The 22,685-nt window shown below is 36.5% G+C and overlaps 1 protein-coding gene across 2 annotated transcripts in view; it reads right to left on the bottom strand.

Annotated features, from left to right (window-relative positions):
• The window catches only part of LOC145675521 (tetraspanin-6-like), a 213,706-nt gene extending 191,411 nt beyond the window's left edge, over positions 1 to 22,295 (bottom strand). The window contains exon 1 of one of the 2 annotated variants that reach the window (XM_081746000.1): positions 21,704 to 22,295. In XM_081746000.1, the coding sequence (XP_081602126.1) occupies positions 21,704 to 21,766 (63 nt within the window). In that variant the 5' untranslated portion in view covers positions 21,767 to 22,295. The remainder of the gene's footprint in view (positions 1 to 21,703) is intronic. The other variant, XM_081745999.1, reaches the window with a different exon arrangement.
• Between the last annotated feature and the right edge of the window lie 390 nt (positions 22,296 to 22,685).

Here is a 22,685-nt window from a genome sequence, read left to right as displayed (position 1 = left end):
GCACTTCGTTGCACCAACGTAAGCAGCAGCCAAGTTCCACAATATGATAGCTTACTACCAAACTCAAGTGTGGCGGGGAAATGATCGGCGGCTACCAACAGAATGAGGATGGTCCATTGACGATGGACAACTACTCCTAATACTAACAGATTTACCTTCTGCACCTAAGGGTGTATTGAAAATGATCCGTTGTAACTGGTATACAAACCGTCAATCAAGTCGTTGTTCTTGCCGAAGCCATAATCTGGACTATTCACCTGAATGTGGAGAATATCACGGTTCAGCGTGCTCGATCAGCCCACATGAGTACGACATACCGCATGAGTTCAAAGATGAAGATCAAAATGACCACGATTTCCAGTAAGGATGAGAACATATTAAATAATGCACGTTTGTTATTGACTGATGCTATCATGATCATACACCACTATATACCAACTGATCATTTTCATTTAATCTTGGTATCTCTTTCTCTTTTTGCTGACGCCCCCATTAATCCCTTATTCATTCATTCTCTTTCTTTTCTCTTAATCTCATTGACATTCAGTAGATTTGGTTGATTCGATATTGTACATTATATATATTTAAAATATTTAAAACGTAATTGGCACTAGGACCGTTCCTTGTGGCATTCACTTTGAAAGTTTCCAATTTTGGACAGTATACGTATTTTTTGTTACATAAATAGCTACATTTCTCATCAAATAATAAGTGATAATTAAAAGTCTTCATCCTGGCGAAATTAAAATACCGCTAATTTTATAGTAATTATGTGATATCTTCAAATAGACAAAAATAATCGAAATGTGGAACAAGAGCTCCCTAGACAATATTATTTTACATGAGAAACCGTTATCACGACTCACTTATCTGCTTTCGATTTCGAGCCATTTTGAAAATCGGTATTTATTTTCGCGTTTCTAAACAGCTGAAAACGGAAAGCCACTAGGTGACTTGTGATAACGGTACCTCACGCAAAATAATATTGTCTAGGGCGCTCTTGTTCCATATTTCAATTATCTTTTATCTATTTGAAGATATCACATAATTACTGTAAAATTAGCGGTACTTTAATTTCGCCAGGATGAAGACTCTTAATAAAACTAATATTATATATATATATATATATATATATATATATATATATATATATATATAATATTAGTTTTATTAAGAGTCTTCATATATATTGTACATATATTTAAAATATTTAAAATGTAATTGGCCCTAGGACCGTTCCTTGTCTAATTGGCATTAATTTTGGACATTATATTGTATGTTACATTAATAGCTACATTCCTCATCAAATAATAAGTGATAATTAATAAAACTAATATTTATATAACGTTCTAAATTAGAATATTGACAAATATACTGGAAACATTATATGTAAAAAGAATAATAATAAAAAAGAATTTATAAAGTGTATTTTATGAAAATTGTATTTTTTTAAAAATAAATTACGATTTTTTCTGATTTTATATATATATATATATATATATATATATATATATATATATATATATATATACAGTGTTTTATTTCTGGCGGTAGGCAACGGTACCGCCTACCGGCAACTTTTAATGAGAAAGGAGTGTTCCCTCTTCTGTCGTAAAAGTGGTTGGCGGGAAACTTCGAAATTACCAAATACTAAATATATTGTTTTTTGAAAATTATCGTTTTTATTCTTTTCCTTTCCTTGTTTTCTTTCTAGAGAAAGAGCTGCGAATCTTTGTTCCTTCTTGAAGTCAGTTAATTGTATTCAGGGACTAGAAATATTTGGGCCTTTCTGCCTCTCGCTCGCTGCCACGTCCTCGCGCTTCCACTGATTTCATTTGTTTTTCCCACGATAATATAAACCATAAAGCTCTGAACCAACCAGATTTTTTTTTTCTGAAAAGACTGACCTTCCAACAACGAAATATCAGTAATCCCAAAAAAAAGTCTGACGTTAAAGTTGAACTAAACTGAAACTTAATACAAAATTTCTATTGGGACTCCACCTCTGTACTTTCTCCGTAGGGGAACCTTTGCTCAGTTCCTATTTTAATGCATCCAATTAATTGTTTTTATTCATTATTAAGGAAAGAATTTAATGAACACGTCCTAGATTTTTTTCGCAATGTTTATCCATTTTGTAGAACATTTTGCTATTGTGTTGCCGAAATGTCTTGAGCCGTGGCAAAAATGCGAACTAAAGCTCACACCCTCACACACCCACGCGTTGAGCCAACAAGGGTTCAGCTGTTGCTAAGCGAGAGAAAGCGAGTGGAATTCCTTCAGCCGATAGCAGCACTTGCAACGGAAGACTAGGGATTAAGTCAATGTGGTATATCTTTTAGCATGATTAGTACGGTATACTGAAGCACATTATGTGAGCAACGTACTGTATGTGTGTTGTTACTGAAATTAAGTATTTGTGGAACTCTGGACGGCTTTTGAAAACAAACAATAGCATCATACTTTCGCCCGTTTACAGAAAAGAGAAAAAAAAAGCAAGAAACAAATTACTAAGAAATATTGATTATCATTACGTTTATTGTATTATAAAATTAAGAAGTAAGAATTAGACATTTTAAAAGCATGTACGTAAGAGCTTTTAGTTACAAGAAAAACTGCAATGATATCTTACTGGACGCTATAATAATAATAATAATAATAATAATAATAATAATAATAATAATAATAATAATAATAATAATAATAATAATAATAATAATGCCCTGAAAGGTATGCAACCTTTTAACCATTATGAACCTGAGGTACAGCGTACCGGCACCTTTATTTTTAGAAATAAAACGCCGTATATAGTTATGTGTGAAATTCTTGTTGATTTGATTTGAAATATTTTACAGAAGAATACTACAAAAAAATAATAATAAATAAATAAAATCATTACAATTTTTACTATATTTATCACTACCTTTCATTACAGTGACAATACTCGCCACATAACATGGTCTAGCTCGCTTAGTTCCTAAGACAACGAAACTATTTTCATATTAACAAAAAGAGCAGATTCCACTCTACAACTTTAATTACGGATGAGTTTTTGGTATCTTTAATGGTTTCATAGTTATGTGCCAATTACTATAAGTAACAAAACCGAATATAACGTAATTTTGGAGAGAACAGCCGCCATATTTCAATGTGACGGCATCATTGCACGACTTCACCAGCTTTCCTCACTTCTACGATCTATTACCACCATCAATTTGACACAAGAACGAAGTTCCTATCTTAATTCTGTGAGAAGATATACCTGCTGTTTCAAAGTAAAGTGTTCAGTTCTAATATCCAATATGGCGGCTCAAAATGGCGGGAAAATACAGGTCAGATTTTGCTACACTTTTGATGTGTTGTTTAGATTGCTTTTCCCCTACCATAAAATCGAAACACAGTTTCTGTTACAATTTGTTCCGGATCAAACCATATTTTGACGACTATAAAGTTAACCTCTACGATGGAATGCAAAGTCTCCTATAGAATACGGTAGTTGAAGGTGTCGATTTATCAAAAAGGCAGGATATATGCAATGAGTATGTACGTGATCCCCTATTCTCAATCTGCACCCAATTTTCCTTTTCGATCTGTATAGCTGATAGATTTTTAAATCTTAATTTTGTTTTCAATCTAATTCCTATCACGACCCAGATTTTATTACATCCTCTTGCCAGCGAACCCCTTATTGTTTCTGGTTTGTAAATAAGCTTGTGTGGGATTTTTAATAGATCTATTGCTGAGATCTCACGACATCCATCTATTTCTATAATAGTAGAATCCATTTCTTGTATATAGTGGATACGGTAACTTTCCTAAAAGCGAATGGATTAAAACCAAATTTGGTCAGCTCATTCATATTAATAATATTGAATCCGATCGGTCATACTGTTTCAAAATGGAGGCCATTTGAGAATTTTAAAACATCATAACTAGCTTAATTTAGGGTCATACGATAAAAAGTAAGTAAATAAATAAAGTGATTTCTAATTTTCATTAAGAAACTTGGACAGTTGTTTAAAAAAAAGTTATTGAGTATTTTAAATGAGTTGATAATGTACGTCATGAAAATTGAACTGGACATCGGCGCATTAGTGAAATCACACCATGCTTAGATATTTCCTGAGTTTTTAATTTTAATTGTATTTCAACATGAAGTTTTTGTTGCATTTATATTTTTCTGGTATTTCAATATGCAGTACTCATTAATTTCATGTCGTACTTCTTTCATTTAAATTGATTTTTAAACAACTCGGCACCTGTTGAAAATATTTAGTAGACCTATTTTTGGTCTAGGAATTAATTCGTGCGGGTGGACAAGAGATGGCGCAACGAACGGAGCGTCCCACAGTTCCGTGTATCCACACATGTGTTGCAAACCCCTGTCATCGCGTATCGTTCGTAGTATAGGGCAGTGGATTAAAGCGTCAACAACACCAGTTTGTAGTTAAGTGAACATGGCGCAATTTGTGCCTGATAAAGTGTTTTTGCGGGGTGTCCTGCTGCATTACTTTAACATGCAGAAAAGTGCGACTGAAAGTCATCGTATTTTGGTGGAAGTGTATGGTGACCATGCTCTAGCTGAGCGAACGTGTCAGAAGTGGTTTGCACGGTTTAGAAGTGGTGATTTCGGCTTGGCAGACCAAGAGCGAGCTGGACAGCCAAAAAAATTTCAAGACGAAGAATTGACAGCATTGCTCGAGCAGGATTCGTGTCAAACGCAGGAACAACTTGCAGCAGCATTAGGCGTTGATCAAACAACAGTCTCCAAACGCTTGAAAGCCATGGGAATGATTCAAAAGATGTCATATTGGGTTCCACATGAACTGAAAGACAGAGACGTTGAAAGACGAAAAACCATTTGCGAATTGCTGCTTCAACGACAGAGCAGAAAGGGGTTTCTGCATCGAATTATTACGGGTGATGAGAAGTGGATCCATTACGAGAACCCTAAACGAAAAAAGGCCTGGGTGAAACCAGGTGAACCAGGTCCATCACAACCAAAACGATATATTCACTGTGCAAAGGTTATGCTGTGCATATGGTGGGATATGAAAGGTGTGGTGTACTATGAGCTGCTGCAACCGGGTGAAACTATGAATGGAGAACGTTATCGACGACAATTAATGCGTTTGAAGCAAGCTCTGGCCAGAACACGTCCAGAATGGGAGAACAGACATGATAAACTTATTGTTCAACATGATAACGCTCGCCCGCATGTCGCAAAACTGGTGAAAACCTATTTAGAAAATGTCGGATGGGAAGTTTTACCCCACCCGCCGTATTCACCAGACGTTGCTCCTTCGGACTACTACTTGTTTGATTGCATGAACAACGATTTGATTGGACAGCGGTTTACTTCTTCAGAAGATATCGAAACATGGGTCTCTGACTGGATCGCTTCCAAGGATGAGGACTTCTTTCGCCACGGAATCCGTACATTACCTGACAGATGGGCGAAAGTGGTGGCTAGCGATGGACAATATTTTTCTTAAGGTATTTATGTATTTTGTGTTTGTACTACAGCTTCAATGTGTGCGTACCAACCGCATGAATTAATTCCTAGACCAAATATTTTTTGTTGTTCTTAATAGTATTATAAAAATAAAAATATGCCTATCAGAACAAAATTCAAAATAATATTTAAAAATATTTTCCGGTATTAGATTCCAATTATATTTATCTCTTCCGCTTATCTTCGCGACCTCCAGGTTGAGAAACCCTGTTTTACTGGTAGTTTGTCAACCTGACAAGAGAGTATGCAGATAATATGCACTTACTCTGTGGGAATACTGTGTAGCATCTGTCGTGCATGTAGGTAATTTCACTGAGATCTCAGTACACGAGGTTTAAATATGATGCAAGTTTTAATTATATTGGGCTGTTGCGTGACTGCTAATTATGGGTAATTGGTGATTTTCTGTGGTGAAGTATAGAAGATTCAAAGTCTACGAGACTCGGTTAATTTATCCGATTTGTAATAATAATTAATCTCTGTAAATAGCATACGGCAATTACACTTTGTACCGGTACCACACATTCCTCTTATACAGGGTGACCCACTATGACCTCAGGGTTATCCCGAATATACTGTTAAGGACAAATGTCCCTTTTCAAAAGACACGAAATTTAATAAATAACCTTAGAAGATATAATGTAATTTTATTATATGAAAAAACTCATCTATTATCTTTTTGTTTATTTCAAAAGAAATGCTATTTATACGCTAAGTACAAATTACTCTGGTGGAGCAAATAAAGAATATGAATTTAAACAAAATTGTCATAAAAATGAAAACGTTGCGATGGATCTAAATACAGAAATAATAATAATAATAATAATAATAATAATAATAATAATAATAATAATAATAATAATAATAATGTGTGGATTAATCTTTTCATTTCCAAGAACTGGAATCTTTATGAATCCAGTTCTTACATTGGACGTTAGATGTTAGGGTAATGAAGAATTTTCTCTCTAGCATTGCCTTGTGAGATGCCATTTTATTGTAGAGATAAGAATTACTTGTTAAGTACAAAATTAATGGTGAAATAGGGAATCAACAAAGTAGACTGATCTGAGAAGTAAACTTAATGTAGATTCAAAGTTATTAAGCTAATCGTGAAAAACAACAAAGTAAGTGATTGCCACCAACCTGCTTAACGATTGTTACCGAGCTCTGAGTTATCAACTCTCTCCGATAGGATAGAGCACTATCGACTGAGTTTTAAAGAGCATTTTTTGGGAGGGGACAAACACTAGAGTGTTTGATATTACCACCGTGCTCGCCATTTCCCTTGTCTCATCCTATACTTTCGAAATTCTTAGAATCAAGTCTCGTAGAAATTTAAGAAATGTTCTTTTCGAAAGAAATCTGAAGGAAACAATGTGAACACTTCTGAAAATGTAGTTGTAGAGATGAATGGAGAAAATTGGTTTGGTCAAATGCACGACCAATAACAGAGTTGATGTTTATACGGCCTATTTACTTCTCAGAGTTGAGTGGAGTTGAGATGATTTTGAGTTTAACGGCCCGTTCAGCAGCGAAGCCATATGAGACGTGGACCTACTGATTAACGTGGAATCCGAACCACATGAACTCCCTCCGGGAATCGAACCCGGGTCTTACTTCTCAGAGTAATGAGGATAATACACACTTTCTAATTTTTTATATAAAATACATTACAACTTAACAAATTATCCAGTGGAAATACAAATGGTTATCAAAATAATGGGTACACCTGAAAAACGTGCAACTTACAAATTGATATGGTGTTAGATCATCTTTCGCCCTCAGAACAGCTCTGTTGCGACGTGCAATGTAGTCATAGAGGCAATGAATAACAGTAACTGAAATAGTACATCATTTCGGGTATAGTGAATCATTCAGCTCCACGGAGATGATGGAACCGGAAATCTGGATGCGGGGATTGTGCGGGCCAGAGGAGGATGTTCCTGAAATCACATTGTAACAGTTCCAGCTGTGTGAGTGAGCGTATTATCACGCTGAAATATGGCGCCATTGTTCGTAAACAACATCTGGACTATAGGATGCACATAGTCTCCCAAAATGACAACGTGAGTGATAAGCAACTACACAAGACCCACTGAAAACCAAGATATTGCTGATCAAATCATCACAAAGGCGCTGCTATGTTTCACGGTTGTTCGGAGGTTGCGTATCATATGGTTCTTTGGGCGTCAGCTACATACAAACACGGCCTGTCGTTTGAAATAAGTAAACGATGATTCATCCAACCATATAATACGTTTTCAGTTATTAGTGGTCCATATTGAATGTTCCCTAGTAGCAAGAAACCTTTCGGTCAGTTTGGCTTTTGGTTTTCCTCTGATATGAGGGCTACCTGGTTCGATCCCAGCCCATGTGAATTTCTGATGTACAATATTGGCTTTTGGATTCTTTGCGGCTTTCCCCGTTTCCTCACATCTTCTCAGTCCATCAATTTATTTCAGAATGATTCACTTTCATTCATAATTCGCCTTCTTTACTCTACAGGGCACAACGATGGGACATAAAATTGCCATATTTTATATTTAATTTACAATCGAAGTAATTAACACATACTATATACAGGATGGACCATATATACGTATATCTCGATACGCTCTTGTAACTTTGAACAAGGGAAAATCTTGTACCATGCAAATATCGGCAGGTGGGCATTGTCCGGCTACTATGTGATACTTAACAGTGTTGTCAACCAACAAATAGTGTTACCAACAGTGTTGTCCAATACTATGATTATGATACGACGGATTTCGAATGAATACGAACAAAGTTACATGGGATTGAAAATTCGACTCTTTTCAAAATCATTTATTTTGAAAATCTGCTTTGATAAGTACTTCGTCCAATTGTATAGATGGATTTTATTAGACATGAAGAACGGAATGATGTTTACAGCTATTTTATATATCAAGCCGTTCTGGAGCAGAGATGTTCACCCTCTCGAGGGCATCCTCACCCTCAAATTCCCTCACTTACAATGATGCAAGGACGATGGACAACTCTCTTCGCGAGGATCAAATGTCACTGCGAGGGCGAGGGTGAACGAGGGCGAGGGCCAACTGTCACTGCGAGGGTGAGGCTGCGCGAGGGCGAGGACAAGTTTTGACAGCGATGGCTAGGGTGCGCGAGGGTGAGGGTGAACGAGGGCGATGGACAACTCCTTTTGCGATGCCGAGGGTGAACGAGGGCTAGGACCAACTGTCACTGCGAGGGCGAGGGTCAACTTCAACTGCGATGGCGAGGAACAATTTCCTTCGCGAGAACGAGGGCACGCGAGGGAGAAGAACAAACTTCCTTAACAACAACTATTTTGAATTTGTTGTTTGACCATTTTTGGAGGAATATAATATTTAAAATAAGATCTGCCATGTCCCCTAAATGAAAAGTTGATGTCATAGCAAGATTATAGATTGGTCATATTCTTCATTTCATTTAATTGCAGTAGACAATTTCTCTTGTGTACTCCTACGTATTTATTAAAAATAATAATGCAAATGAATATAATATTTGCATGTTTCTCATGAATGTTTCCGGATATAAATAGCGCTACGTTTAGAAGTGAGTGCACCCCATGCTCAAAGACACACACACATATCTATCTATCTATCTATTTATCTATCTATCTATCTATCTATCTATCTATCTATATATATATATATATATATATATATATATATATATATATATATATATATATATATATATATATATATAAAGAGAACGTACAAATCCTTTGTTAGCTCATCACGCTAATACGGCTGAACCAATTTCTTTCATTTTTGGGGGGTTATTAAGATTTGGACCCTAGATGGTTTTTATCATATCACTTTAATTTTCAATTACCAGTGTCTTGAGATAATTGACCATTCAAGTGTCCATAACGTAGAAATCCTTTGTTAGCTCATCATAGCTAAATCTAACCGTATTTATATGCAACCCACATGACCGTGTCACTCGGCGGGTTAACATAAATGACAGGCGATATAATGTTAACATTTACTGCAATCTTCTATGGTTTTTATCATATCACTTGAAAGCGAAAAAGTAAAAATTATCTAAGTAACAAAGTTTATTGCGTTCCGGGGTGACCCCAGCGAAGCGGGGTGAACGCTGCTAGTATATATATAAAAGTGTGTGTGTCTTGGGCCAATATAGTATATGCAATATATATGTAAGTTAGTTGGGAACCTGGGGTCCACAATAGTGTCCCCAATGGGGCCCTGCACCTTCTAAGTCTATTAGATTACCTTTTTTACCCTTACTCTGAAGCAAGAAAGCTTTAAATTTTTAACTATATGACTTCCCTCAGGAACAGCCTCTACTTTACTTTTAATTATGTATTTGAAGACATATTGTCCTGCTGAAATACATTAAATAAGATAATTTCTTAATTAGTTCTTATGCAGTAGTAATAAAGTTCAGTCGGACACATGTTCTTATCTTTTTTTATTATTATTATTAGGCAATAGATAATATTACTTACTCACCAACCAATACCCATGTCTTGGAAAAGTCGTCAGAACGAACCTTCAATTTACGGTGCCGGAAGAAAAGATTTTTACCTGCAGCTATAACGCCTACAGGTAATCTAAGACTGGAGTCCTGGGCAGGATTCACGACGGGCTCCTGGGGGGAGGGTGGCAGAGAATGTTTTCTCCGATGATCTAAAGCTTGCTGCAATATGGTGACGCTAGGGGGAGAGGCAAACGACACTTCGCCCTGTGTTGACGCAGAGATTTCTTTGAATTTAGTAGAGGTGTCTTCCCCATCACCTTAGTAAAAATAGAAACTAACCTCTACACACAAAAGTAACATTAAAAAATGGGTCAATGATTTTTGCACATAAGAAATATATACCACACATTACAAAGTGTGTTGCCCAATTGCTGGAATTGCAAACGAAATTCACCAAACTAATTTCGTGCAAATAAGTAATTCAATCCTTTACGTCAATGATATGTTTCATTTTAGGTGATCCGGAGTAAGTTATACGATGGTATGTTCAGTTTTCTTTGTTTAGGACGTACACCGTATGTTTAGGAAATCATTCAGCAAATCATCATCATCATCATCATCATCATAGGTATTCTGCCTTTATTGGCAGGTCCCTTGCCGCAGCTGAGAAGCTTCCATGCTCCACGGTCCTCCGCTAACTTCTTCGTCTTCGCGTATGATCTTTCTGTTTTAATATCATCCATTATTATCTTCTTCGCCCCCTCCCTCTCTTTCCCGCTACCATACCTTCTAGGACGTCCCTCATGATACAATCTCTTCTTAGGCAATGTCCCAACCAGTTTATCTTCCTCTTCCTAATAATATCTAAAAGTGTTCTTTTCTCACCCACCATTTCTAACACTTTTTGATTCGTTTTCCGCTCGACCCAACTAATTCTTTCCATTCTTCTCCACACCCACATTTCGAAGGCTTCCAGTCGATTTTCGTCACCTTTACGTAATGTCCACGTTTCCGCCCCATACAGTACAACACTCCACACGAAGCATTTTATGAGTCTTTTTCTCAACTCTTTCTTCAAGGTCCCACAAAACATACTTTTCTTTCTCCTAAAGGCTTCTTTCGCCATTCCTATCCTTGCTTTTATTTCACGTTCGCACTTCATGTCATTACTAAGAATACTACTCAAATATCGAAAACTATTCACTTGTTCTATTTTCTCCCCTCTTACATTTATATTTGACACAGACACCTTCGTTCCAATCACCATAGTTTTTGTCTTTCTAACATTTATTTTCATCCCATATTCTTCAAAGCCCTTCCTCATTTATTAAAACATTTTATTGATTTTCTTTTCAGATTCTGCAACAAGCGCCATATCATCTGCAAATCTTATGCATCTAATCATTCTACCTCCTACCGAAATGCCATCATCATCATGTAAACTCTTTTTCACTATCTCTTCTAGATAGACATTAAATAGTGTTGGCGAGAGGCAGCATCCTTGTCGAACTCCCCTTCCAATTGCAGTCTCTTCCGTCAGTTCTTTCCCTATCCTAACACTTCAGCAACTAGGCTTCAAGAATTGAGGATCTGATCTTCGCAAGGGAGGACCTCGCGAGGGGTTCCTCACCTTTAAATAACCTCGTCCTCAATGATATGAGGGCGAGGGGCAAACTGCCACTTCCACGGTGTGCGCGAGGGCGAGAAGTTTCTAGTACGAGAGCGAGGGTGCGTGAGGACGAGGGAGAACGAGGGCGAGGGCAAACTGCCACTGCGAGGGCGATGTGAGTGAGGTCGGAGTAAAATGAACATCTATGTTCTGGAGATGTGGTAAAAATTGTTAAAGTTTGTAGCTATGCTCAAAATTATATATCTGAAAATATAAAAAATATTTATGCAATGTTGCAGAAGCAAAGAATGAATATATATATATATATATATATATATATATATATATATATATATATATATATATATATATATATATATATATATATATATATTAGAAAGTTCCTACAAATACGCCATTTTAAGAAATGTATGAAATAGGTTACTTTTCATATCTGCTGAATGGTTTGAGATATCAAATTGCTGTAAACGGTATTATGATCTTTATGACGACTGAAAACCATGTATATAGTTCGATGTGATACTTGTCTAACATTTCTTTCATAATAAAGTCCTTTGAAAAAAAGTCAAATTTTGTATGATTTTTTTGCACTTGTTCAGCATGTGTCAAATGATGACCGTAGTATGCGACATTATAGTACCTTGGATGTGCATTACCCCGCCCGTTTCACTTGCGTTATTGCTATTGTCGAACTCTCCACAATTAGTTGCTTTTCGATGTTTGTAATACTGTGGCGTTCTTAGTTTGCAACACCGCATGGTAATTGTGATATTGTATGTTTTCGTTTTACATTTTAATTTGAAGTATGCAATACTCTGAGATACCACAGTGCTGTTTAAAAAAAAAAATGTGTTGGATTGGGAACACTGTTAACCTTGTGGTATTACATACTACGTCAAGCATCTCCACCTACTGATATTTACATAATACAAAATTTCAGAAAGTTTTGTCCATTAGTTTAAAAACTATAAGGGCATATCATGATAAATGGTATGCCCTTGACAGGGAATATCAGTTGCCGTGTATACTATAGACGGGAAGCTGGCTCACATTTATCATGTTACTGATTTATGTTAAATTGGGTTCACTAAAAATAGAATGAGGTGTTTTCATGCTTAAAAGCAGTTCAAAATCAAGATGGCGGCCATATTCCAAGATGGTTGTCACCTGAATCTCTTGTAAATAATTTACTATAAAAATAACAATTGTTGTGTGAAAATTTGAGATTTATCGGGTGTGGTTCCCCTTTTGAAATATTTCAAGTTGAACATAGTCGATTTTTGAAAAAAAAAAATCCAATGTTTAAATACCAATAACAGAAAAAGATTAGACTCTCAGGTAACAAATTCTTTTAGGAAACAGTACGAATACTATACCTAGAAAAGATAAAAATAGTGATTTCTTTTCTTTGAAATTTTCCATTTCAAAAATGATCATTTTCGTTTTGCAAATTTAAACTTTCACTTTTTTTTTTGTAGTCTAGTGGTTACAGCTCTGGATTCATGTCCGCGTGGCCCCGGGTTCGATTTCCGACCGGTCCTTCCCCAATTGTCGGCGTTTAACCAGCGTCGTGAGACAAACTACTGAATAAAAGATATGATGGCCAATAACAAGGAGAAAGTATACTTTGGTAAATGAACTTCGGGGCCATTTTTTTTTCAAGGTGATAGTGCACATTTAAAGTGTTCATATTACAAACTGGGAGAGCGCAATGGCCTAATATAGCAGAGAAAAAGGGTCTTAAAGTTTTTAATTCGTCTCATATGTCGTACGTTGCGCAAGTTTACTTAGTAATGGCGTGGCAGAATCAATAGCATCTGTGACTCACGTGCCAGCGGTCCCAGGTTCGTTTTCCCCTGGAGTCAACATTTTCGTTTTTTGCTTGAACCAATAAAGTAGCCACTTGTAGCTACAAGTAAAATGTTAATTCACCATATGTTTATAATGAATTAAAACAATAGAAATATTCAAATCAGTTTTGAAATCTTTCAATGTTCCATGTTAACTACCAACGTAATGTAATCTATTTCGTAAATATTTTGATATCACGGTTATATTATGGTTACCACAGTCGTTGTGTAAAAATGTTCTTGACGCTTCGTGTCTACATCTGTTGACAGTGTGTGTATTACAAGCACTGGCGCAAATGGCACGGGGTATAATGGGGACATGTTCCCTCCAATCTTGAAACTGAGCGACTGTCTTCCTAATAATTTTATTTGAAATGTGAGTTTTGGGGAGAAATGTGATGATTTGTGTCCGATTGCCACAAAAGAAAATGAGATGAAATTAATATCTCTCCAGAATAAGCCTCAAATCTGCCCGCCTCCCAATTTTGAAGACAAATGTGCTCCCATGATCCTCCACTGTATTGTTTTTCAACTTCATAAATATTTTGAACATTGCTTTAAAATAATTTGGGAACGGTCTTACCCGTCCTCCCTCCAATGTTGGAAAAAGGTTTTCACCGCTTATTGCAAGGGAAATAAGGGGGAAATCTTGATTATAGTAACATCCAGTATTAGCAAAAGGGATTTCCTTCTCATACACCTTGTAATTCTCACACTGTCAACAGATGTAGACACGAAGCGTCAAGAACATATTTACACAACGGCTGTTGTAACCATAATATATAACTCGTGATATCAATATATTTACGAAATAGATTACATTTCAAAAAAGTTAAGTGGAACATTGAAAGATTTTACAACTGGTTTGAATATTTCTATTGTTTTGAATTCATTATATACATATGGTGAATTAACATTTTACTTGTAGCTACAAGTGGCTACTTAATTGGTTCAAGCAAAAAACGAAAAAGTTGGCTCCAGCGGGAATCGAACCCGGGACCGCTGGCACAGATGCTGTTGATTCTGCCACGCCGTCACTAAGTAAACTTGCGCAATGTACGACATATGAGAAAAGTTGAAAACTTTAAGACCCTTTTTCTCTGCTATATTAGGCTATTGCGCTCTGCCAGTTTGTAATATGAACACTTTAAATGTGCACTATCACCTTGAAAAAAAAAATGGCCCCGAAGTTGATTTATCAAAGTATGCTTTCTCCTTGACAAGCAAATTCCTTATCATTGAAGGTTGAAATAAGTATTTTAAATAAAAAGTTAAAGATGTAGAAAGAAAATGAAGAAATAAAGAAAAAGGAAAATGAAGAAAACAGGTAGTTGCTTTGAAATTGCAAACTGATATATTGAGATCGAAGCTTGATATTGAATTCTATGAAAAGTATTATCATCTTTCCTCTGCATGTGTGTTTGCTTTATCTTTCACTAACATAACAGATTATTATTTAAAGAAAAAAAAACATACACAACGAGATTGTATTTGTAGTCTTTAAGCCTTTCTGAGTGCGAGTGCTATTTCTCTCCCCTTCATTATTCATGATGAGGTAGCATACTTAAAATCTTAGCTTTTAAGATTTGTTCTTTCTGGAGCAGGGCAGCAAATTGCCTAGGGCCGGCTCTGTGTGTATATATTCCTTTTAGCCAAATTTTCGTCCAGCCTAAATGATTTTCTATAGCACAGACATTTCTTGGAACCCATTATGGAATTTATCGCTGTGTTTGTTAGCACAGCTTACCAGAACAGAACTTGTTTGAACTGCGATAAGACAGGTCACATGTTACAAACACTGTATTATTATATCAGCGACTATATTGAACTGTTTGGATAACGTGGTGACTCTTGTAGGTCAAAAAGAAAGTTTATCTTTGTCTGGACTAGCTACCAGTGTTGCCAACTGTAGGGCCTTGTCCCTAAAAGTAAGGATATTTTGATTAATTGTAGGGACGGATTTCATAAATTGATAGGAAACGAAAAGATTCTCTAAAAACAAATTAATGAATTAAAATAAAGTGCAATTAACCCCGTATTGCTAATGTTAATTGGTCAATATAACCGTGTTTCATGATATTCTGACAAATCCTAATTGTACTAGAGTTGCCAGCATTAACGACGGTAGGAAGGCAATTGCCTAGGGGTGTTTGCTGCCCGGTGCATCGGTTGTTTCCTCAACTGCCCCCCACGAAGACATGTTGTGTTGTAATGTCTATAAAACATTATTATTTTCGATATACAAAATAAAAAGCTTCTCCTCAAAAAAATGTCCTTCCCCTCCACCTGCCCTCCCTCAAGAAATTAAAGTTGGTGTCGTCACTGGTTACCAGCCCTGGTTTTGATCGATTCAGACTGTAACTTCCAAAAATGAGAAAAAAATATCATAGAAGATAGGTTGACTGGGACGAATTTCCTCTATGTTGAAAAGAAATTAAATTCTTGTTTTATGGGCCGCGGTGGCTCAGTGGTAGAGCGTTCACCTCTGATACTTGGGGTCCCGGGTTCGATCCCAGCCCCCGCCAAGTGAACTTTGTGGTGGACAAACACCGCGTGAGTAGGTTTTCTCGGGGTTCTCCCAGTTTCTTCATTCCGCCATTTCATTCATTACTAATCATCACCGTTTCCTTTAGCTTAACCGGCATAACCGTGGGACGTAAAGTTCAAAGGTTTCGTTTGATTTTTCTTTCAATTTTACGTCCCACGATTGGCTAGGCTAAAGGAAACGGTGATGATGAAAAATGAATGGAATGAATAAAATGAACAGAAATAGAAGCCCGAGAAAACCCACGGTGTTTGTCCACCACAAAGTCCACTTGCCACGAGATGAGATCGAAGCAGGGACCCACGCACCAGATGTGAACGCTCTACCTCTGAGCTATCACGGCCCCTCTTGTATGTTGAATAAGCATAAAACAAAATTTGACCCAGAGCTTGTAAAATCACTTGTAGTTGTAAATTCCAGCTCGAATGCATAAAAAAGAGAAGCACAGAACTTTTGACATTAAGGATCAGGAGATATTTCTCCACGACCAATGTATTGTACAGGTTGCTTGTTCTTCATGAGATTCGAAGTCAGTTGTGCAGGACAGTACAAGCGTACCGGTACCTTTCAACATATGTTTAGAGAAAAGAAAAACATAATGGAATGGAAAGAATATAATCAAGCATAAAATGAAATAATTTCTGTTGAGTAAATAATTTTATGTATAATCGTGGCATGATCGTAATTGTATTAAATATTAAAATTGCAGTTAAAAATTACTCGTATAGATTTATAAGGGGGAAAGTAAGAACATTTGAACTTAATTTAACATAGGGATTTAGCCAAAATATTCTTGGCAACACTGTTAGCTACTAAGAAACACACGGATAAAACAAAAAAAATCAGTCCACCTTTACATTCGTATATTCTTAATAGCAGACAACTTAAGGGTTTTCATTACAGCGAAATTAAACTACCGCTAATTTTAGAGTTATTCTGTAATATCTTCAAAACAAATAAAAATATTCAAAAAGCAGAAACGTAGTGAACTAAACAATACGATTTTGCATGTAATACCGTTATCACAACTCATCTATCTGCTTTCGATTTGCAACTGTAGATAGATTTAGTTTTTTTTTTTTTTTTTTTTTTTTTTTGCGGATTTTGTAAATAGCGGCATACCAAAAGCAGATAAGATGAATTGTGGTAGAGGTATCACATGCAAAATCATATTGTCTAGTTCACTACGTTTTTGTTTTTGTAATATTTTTTATTTGTTTAGAAGATATTACAGAAAAACTCTAAAATTAGCGGTAGTTTAATTTCGCTGTAGTGAAGACCCTTAAGTGTAAATATTAGACTTCCAAACTATGCTTTACATAAGTATCGGAAGTCTTATAGAAAGGCTATACAGTATGACGCTAAATTCGTTGTATAAAAGCAGAGGACATTCCTGAAAGTAAAACAAACAAAAAGTCCCTATAAACATAGGGCGAAAACCCCATCGTTTACGTGTTATAGGTTGTTAAAAACAGGAAAAAATGAATTTTAAAGGTCCATAGCTCCAAAACTATGGGACCTACTGTAATCGGGTCAAGACTTCACTTAGGAACTAGTATGTGCTCTATCCAAAAATACATGTTTTAGAATCCTAAGGTACTCACGCAACAATTTTTATGCAGGTAGTTGGAGAGTACTTTATATCATAGGCCCGTAGTCAAACTCCCTCTTAGAAAAATTGTTGTGGAAGCACCTCAGGATTCTGAAACACGCATTTTTGGATAGGGCACATACTAGTTCCTAAGTGAAGTCTTGACTCGACTACGGTAGGTCCCATAGTTTTGGAGCTATGAACCTTTAAAATTCTTTTTTTTTTTTTTTTTTCATGGTTTCGGCAGCCTATAACACGTAAACGATGGGGTTTTCGTCCTCTGTTTATTGGAACTTTTTGGTTTGTTTTACTCTCAGGAATCAGCCTCTGCTTTTGTACAACGAATTTAGCGCCATACTGTATACGTTTAACTGTGCAGAAAAAAAAAAAGAAGGTTAAGAAATAGAGACAACCGGTTTTCTCGCATCGATTCAGTGTCTTAACAATAGACTCCATGTGTTCCTTAAGTTTCTATTCAAACCGGAAGTGGCAGAAATTAACTAATTTCCGGATAAAACGTTAATCGCCGTACTGCATAAACGATCATAGATAGAAGAAGTACTTTTTCGACAACTGTTAAACGTCCCAAGAATAGATATAGTTTCTATACTAATACCGGAAGAGGTAGAAATCTACTAGCACGTCCGGTTTCAACACTAAGTTTCATGGTGCAAAAAGGTGTATAAATAAAAATAATAGGTCCTGTCACTTCCTGTAACTCTCTTCTTTAACCGTCTCTGGTTCAATCCCCGACCAAGTAAGTTGTGGTAGACAACATTGTGTCCATGAGTTTTCTCGTGGTACTCCAGTTTCCTCCCACTTCCTCACTCCACCAAGTATTCCATCATCATTCTCTTGCCTTCCTTAAACATCGTCTCCCTTAGCCTAAAGGACATAATCATGGGACATGAAACTGAAACTGAATCACTGTCGTAACACAAGGAATGGATCCTCAACGTCTTCCATCAGAAGTTAGATCAATGATCATTTCCCTGTAATTGAACTTATCCAACTTTCAAAAGGGCACTTACAGTCTGATTAGGGATGCGCACGAGACAAGATTTGTGGCTGTCTCGACTCGAAAATGTGCTGCAAAAGTGATGTCTTGACTCAAAAAATGTATATTTCACTATTGAAAGAGCCGTGTCTCGACTCGAATTTTGTCAGGAAAATCCTGTCTCGACTCGTCTCGTGCGCATCCCTAAGTCTGATGTAGATTTATTTTTGCCAGCACAATATCAAATATAAGCAACTTTGCTATTAGAAAGAGGATTAACTTCAAAGAATCACAGCGAAGTGCAAAAAAAGAAAAGAAAAATCTCAGTTTCATCGATTTTTTTTTTTAAGATTCTTTCCAAAGGGAAATGAAATTCTTATTACTCAAAAAGGGGTAACAGTGGCTCAGTGGTAGAGCGCTTGTTTGCAGTTCAAGAGGTCCCTGGCTCGATCCACAACCACGCGAATGTGTAGAGGAAGACATAGTATCCATGGGTTTCCTCCAATTTCTTCCTGTTTCCTTTTACATTATCATTCTACCAAACACTTCATATTCATTTAATATCATTAATTTACCGTTTTCTTTAGCTTACGGAGTGTGTTCCGTGCAGCGTAAAGCTAGCAATTTCGTTTCTTTACTGTGGCTCAGAGGTAGATCGTTTACCTCTGGTGCTTGGGGTCCCGGGTTCGATCCCAGCCCCCGCCAAGTGAACTTTCTGGTGGACAAACACCGTGTCTGTGGGTTTTCTCGGTGTTCTCCCGTTTCCTCCCACTTTCTTCATTCCAACATTTGATTCATTACTCATCATCACTGTCTCCTTTAGCCTAACTGGCATAAGCGTGGGACGTAAAACAAACATTTTATTTTTTTGTTTCTTTACTAACATTATTTGTGTTCTTTTACAACAACTTACAGAGGGTCATTTTTACTCAGCAGAAGAAATTATACAGTAAAGTTACTATCTCGGTGTTCGCCTGATGAGAATGAGAAGCAAACTCCAGGAAGCCCTAATGCTGGTCGAGCAAATGAGATTTGAAAATTCCCTATTGGAAAGTAAGAAAGTTTTGTCTACATCCGAGTCAGTGAATATTAAAGAATATAGAATATTAAAGTGTTGTTTCCTTTCTTTTACTTTTAAATATTTCATTTATTCATGCTAGTATCTTCTGTTGCGTATGCAAAATAAATAAGTAAAAAAATTATTATTTCCAACCCTGTGTACCATGTATATTGCATACCCAAAGAATTTTATTTTCTGGTTGTAGGATAGTGCAGTGGTACAGCGCCTGCTCTAATGCATAGCTCGCAAGTTCGATCGATAAAAGATTTGTGGGGGACAAGTATTGTGTGTTGGTTCTGATGGATCATTAACGATTTATCTTATTTTATTGTCAGAAAAAAAAACCCCTTTCATTTGGCATAAATCGCCACGTCTTTTAAGCACCAGACAGAACCAAATAGGAAGAAGTACAGAAGGAAACACTGTCCCTGTTGGGGTATTAAAGTTAAATGATTTGGTTCCATTTCATATCCAGCTCAGCTTTCCAGTTAACTTTTCCGCTCACGCACACAGAGCAAATTATCTTCAGAACGATTTAAAATTTATTTGTTCTTAAGTTAGTACAAAAGAAAAAATATCAATTTTATTTCGCAATTACACAGTGTAGGCAGATTTTAAATTATGAATGGTCGAAAGAGAGAAAAACGAAAGACCTTTCCTTATGTTTTGATAAATTTATTTGATAGCATCACTTTGCACCTATGTTGTATGATCAGAAGCCGCCACTGTTTTTCTCCTTTCTTTCTTCCTTTTCTATTCTGTTATCCTTCCTTTTTTTCTTTTTTCTTTTTCTTTCTTTTTTTTGCCTAGAACATTACATTTTGAATTGCATTTTAGTGTATTTGATTCAATTTTCTTCTCATTTGATCCGCTGTTTGTAAAAGCATTTCATATTTATTTATTTGTGTTACATTTACATATACAGAGAAAAGTTTTTTTTTTTTTTAAAAAAAAGTAGTTTTCGTAGTTTTGTTTGGAAATGCATTATAGCTTAAATAGAAATGGCAGGATTTTATGTAATATTGTTGTGTGATTTTTACAATTTAGAAACTGGAACGAGCGATAGAGGGTGAGAAAAGAAGCTTAAAAAAGGGGAGAAAGAAAAAAGCGTAAACCCTGGCGGCTCTGTTATCAATCAATAACCGGCTATCCTAGTGACACACAGTTCAGCACAGATGTGCTGAGCTGAGCATGGTTTTAAAACCGAGACAAAAACACTACCATAAAATTAAAAACTGTCTTACTTCGTGCAAACACACTACGAACAGGATTTTCCGTTATCGAAAACGCGAAAATAGATACAAATAATATTTTTTCAGAAAAAAAAAGATTTAAAAAAAGACAGGCGCAATAAGGTTAAGGGATTAGTAAATGTTTTGAATATTTATTTAGGGACAAAAATACCTTTAGTTGCATTATGGAGGCTCATCGTTCCATAACGGTTTGCGTGAACGCAATACAAAATTTACATTGCGTTAGGGCTCGCAAACTTTTGCTGCTAAGAAACGAAGCCCGAGGTCATCGGGTAGCAAGATGTTAAATGACGTTCAAGATAAGGAACCGAGTGCCCTAGCAGCAGAGATAGTAGCCCCAACAATGAAAAATGGTCGGCCAGCCAACTGCCAACATTGGGCCTAGGTTGTAATTGTGTAATTAAAGCTTATTTTACGAGCATTTGCCGACCATATTGACTACTAGCTGACATGGGACCTACCAAATGTGTTACTAAGGGTTAATAAAATGCCAAGAAAATAATTATTACGGTACATCACTGTTTATCAGCTTATTTGCTACCATTGTTGTTAAATTCTTTTCTGACCCCGAAATATTTTATCAGCTAGTTGACTTTTCGCGCGAAACAATTAAAATTAAAAATAACCAGTTTTAAAATGACCAGTCTTTAAACAAATAAACTAGCTACGAATTGAATCTGTAAGAAAAATAGAAACACAAACATTTATATTACACAAGTTACATCAAACAAATTTATTATTAAAAAAAAAAGTATAATAATAAATGGGAAAAAAGCTAAAATAACTTACCGCAAATATCACGTTGAACGCCAAAAGAACATATTTGACACACGACAATTCACACGTTTCCATATTGGTAGCTAAATTTCAGGTCTATTTTTTTTGCTTCGAAATCAACTTTTTTTTTTCTTCCAAAGTATTGAAACTACGTTATCACGGTACCTTCATTCGGATAACACTTTAAAAAATCAAGCAGAATGGTCTTTTAGTTGTGTGTTACTTTGTGTGTAAATACTTAAATATTTTTAAACACCCGTAACAAACGTTCTTTACGGTAGTTTTAGCTCCCCTCCTAGGAAGCCACACTCAAATTTTTGTGAAGATACGGTTTCACTGCAGTGGTTAGTACCCGGCTCATTGCCAATGTCTGCGAGGCGCTCACTCCTGTCCGAAATCAATATTGCAGGGATGGATGCTAGGCTGACTGTCTGGATAGCTGACTAGAATAGTTCCAATTCGAGATCTCGTGCTAGGGACTCGCTCTGAGGAACGGGATAGTCCCCTTCCAGAGCTCGCCGTATGCGCAGCCGCTCCCCCTCTCCGTAGTTGCTTTTTGCCTAATGTGCGCTAGTGTGTGTGTGTGTGTGTGTGATCTTGCAAACCCCAAACTCTTTTCCCCTCCCGGTTCCTCTTCTGACGGCGTCGTATGTGTGTGTCTGTCTCTTCTTTTCTCCCACCTCAGCCCCCGCTTTCCCTCTTATCTTGACACTCCTAACCCTTTCCTCGTGTTAGTTTCCAAAAATAAGGGTTGGCAGAGCTTGAACGTGGGATATTTTTTTCTCTCCCTCTAATTTAACGCTTCTCAACCACCCTCAGCTCGAAGTCATATTTATTCACTAAACAAAAAGGTTTGCTTACTTAGTGACAGAACGGTTTTTCCCCGCCCCACTAGGCAAATGCTGGGATCATCATATTGGACAGTGGCGTATTTAGGATTTTGTTTCGGGGGGGGGGCTATGCACAACACTGAAAAGCAGTGGGTAATTGTCCA

Source organism: Thermobia domestica, chromosome 18, assembly GCF_964235325.1.
Source record: "Thermobia domestica chromosome 18, izTheDome1.hap1.1, whole genome shotgun sequence".
NCBI lineage: Eukaryota > Metazoa > Arthropoda > Insecta > Zygentoma > Lepismatidae > Thermobia > Thermobia domestica.
This window is presented reverse-complemented; position numbering and strand designations above follow the sequence as displayed.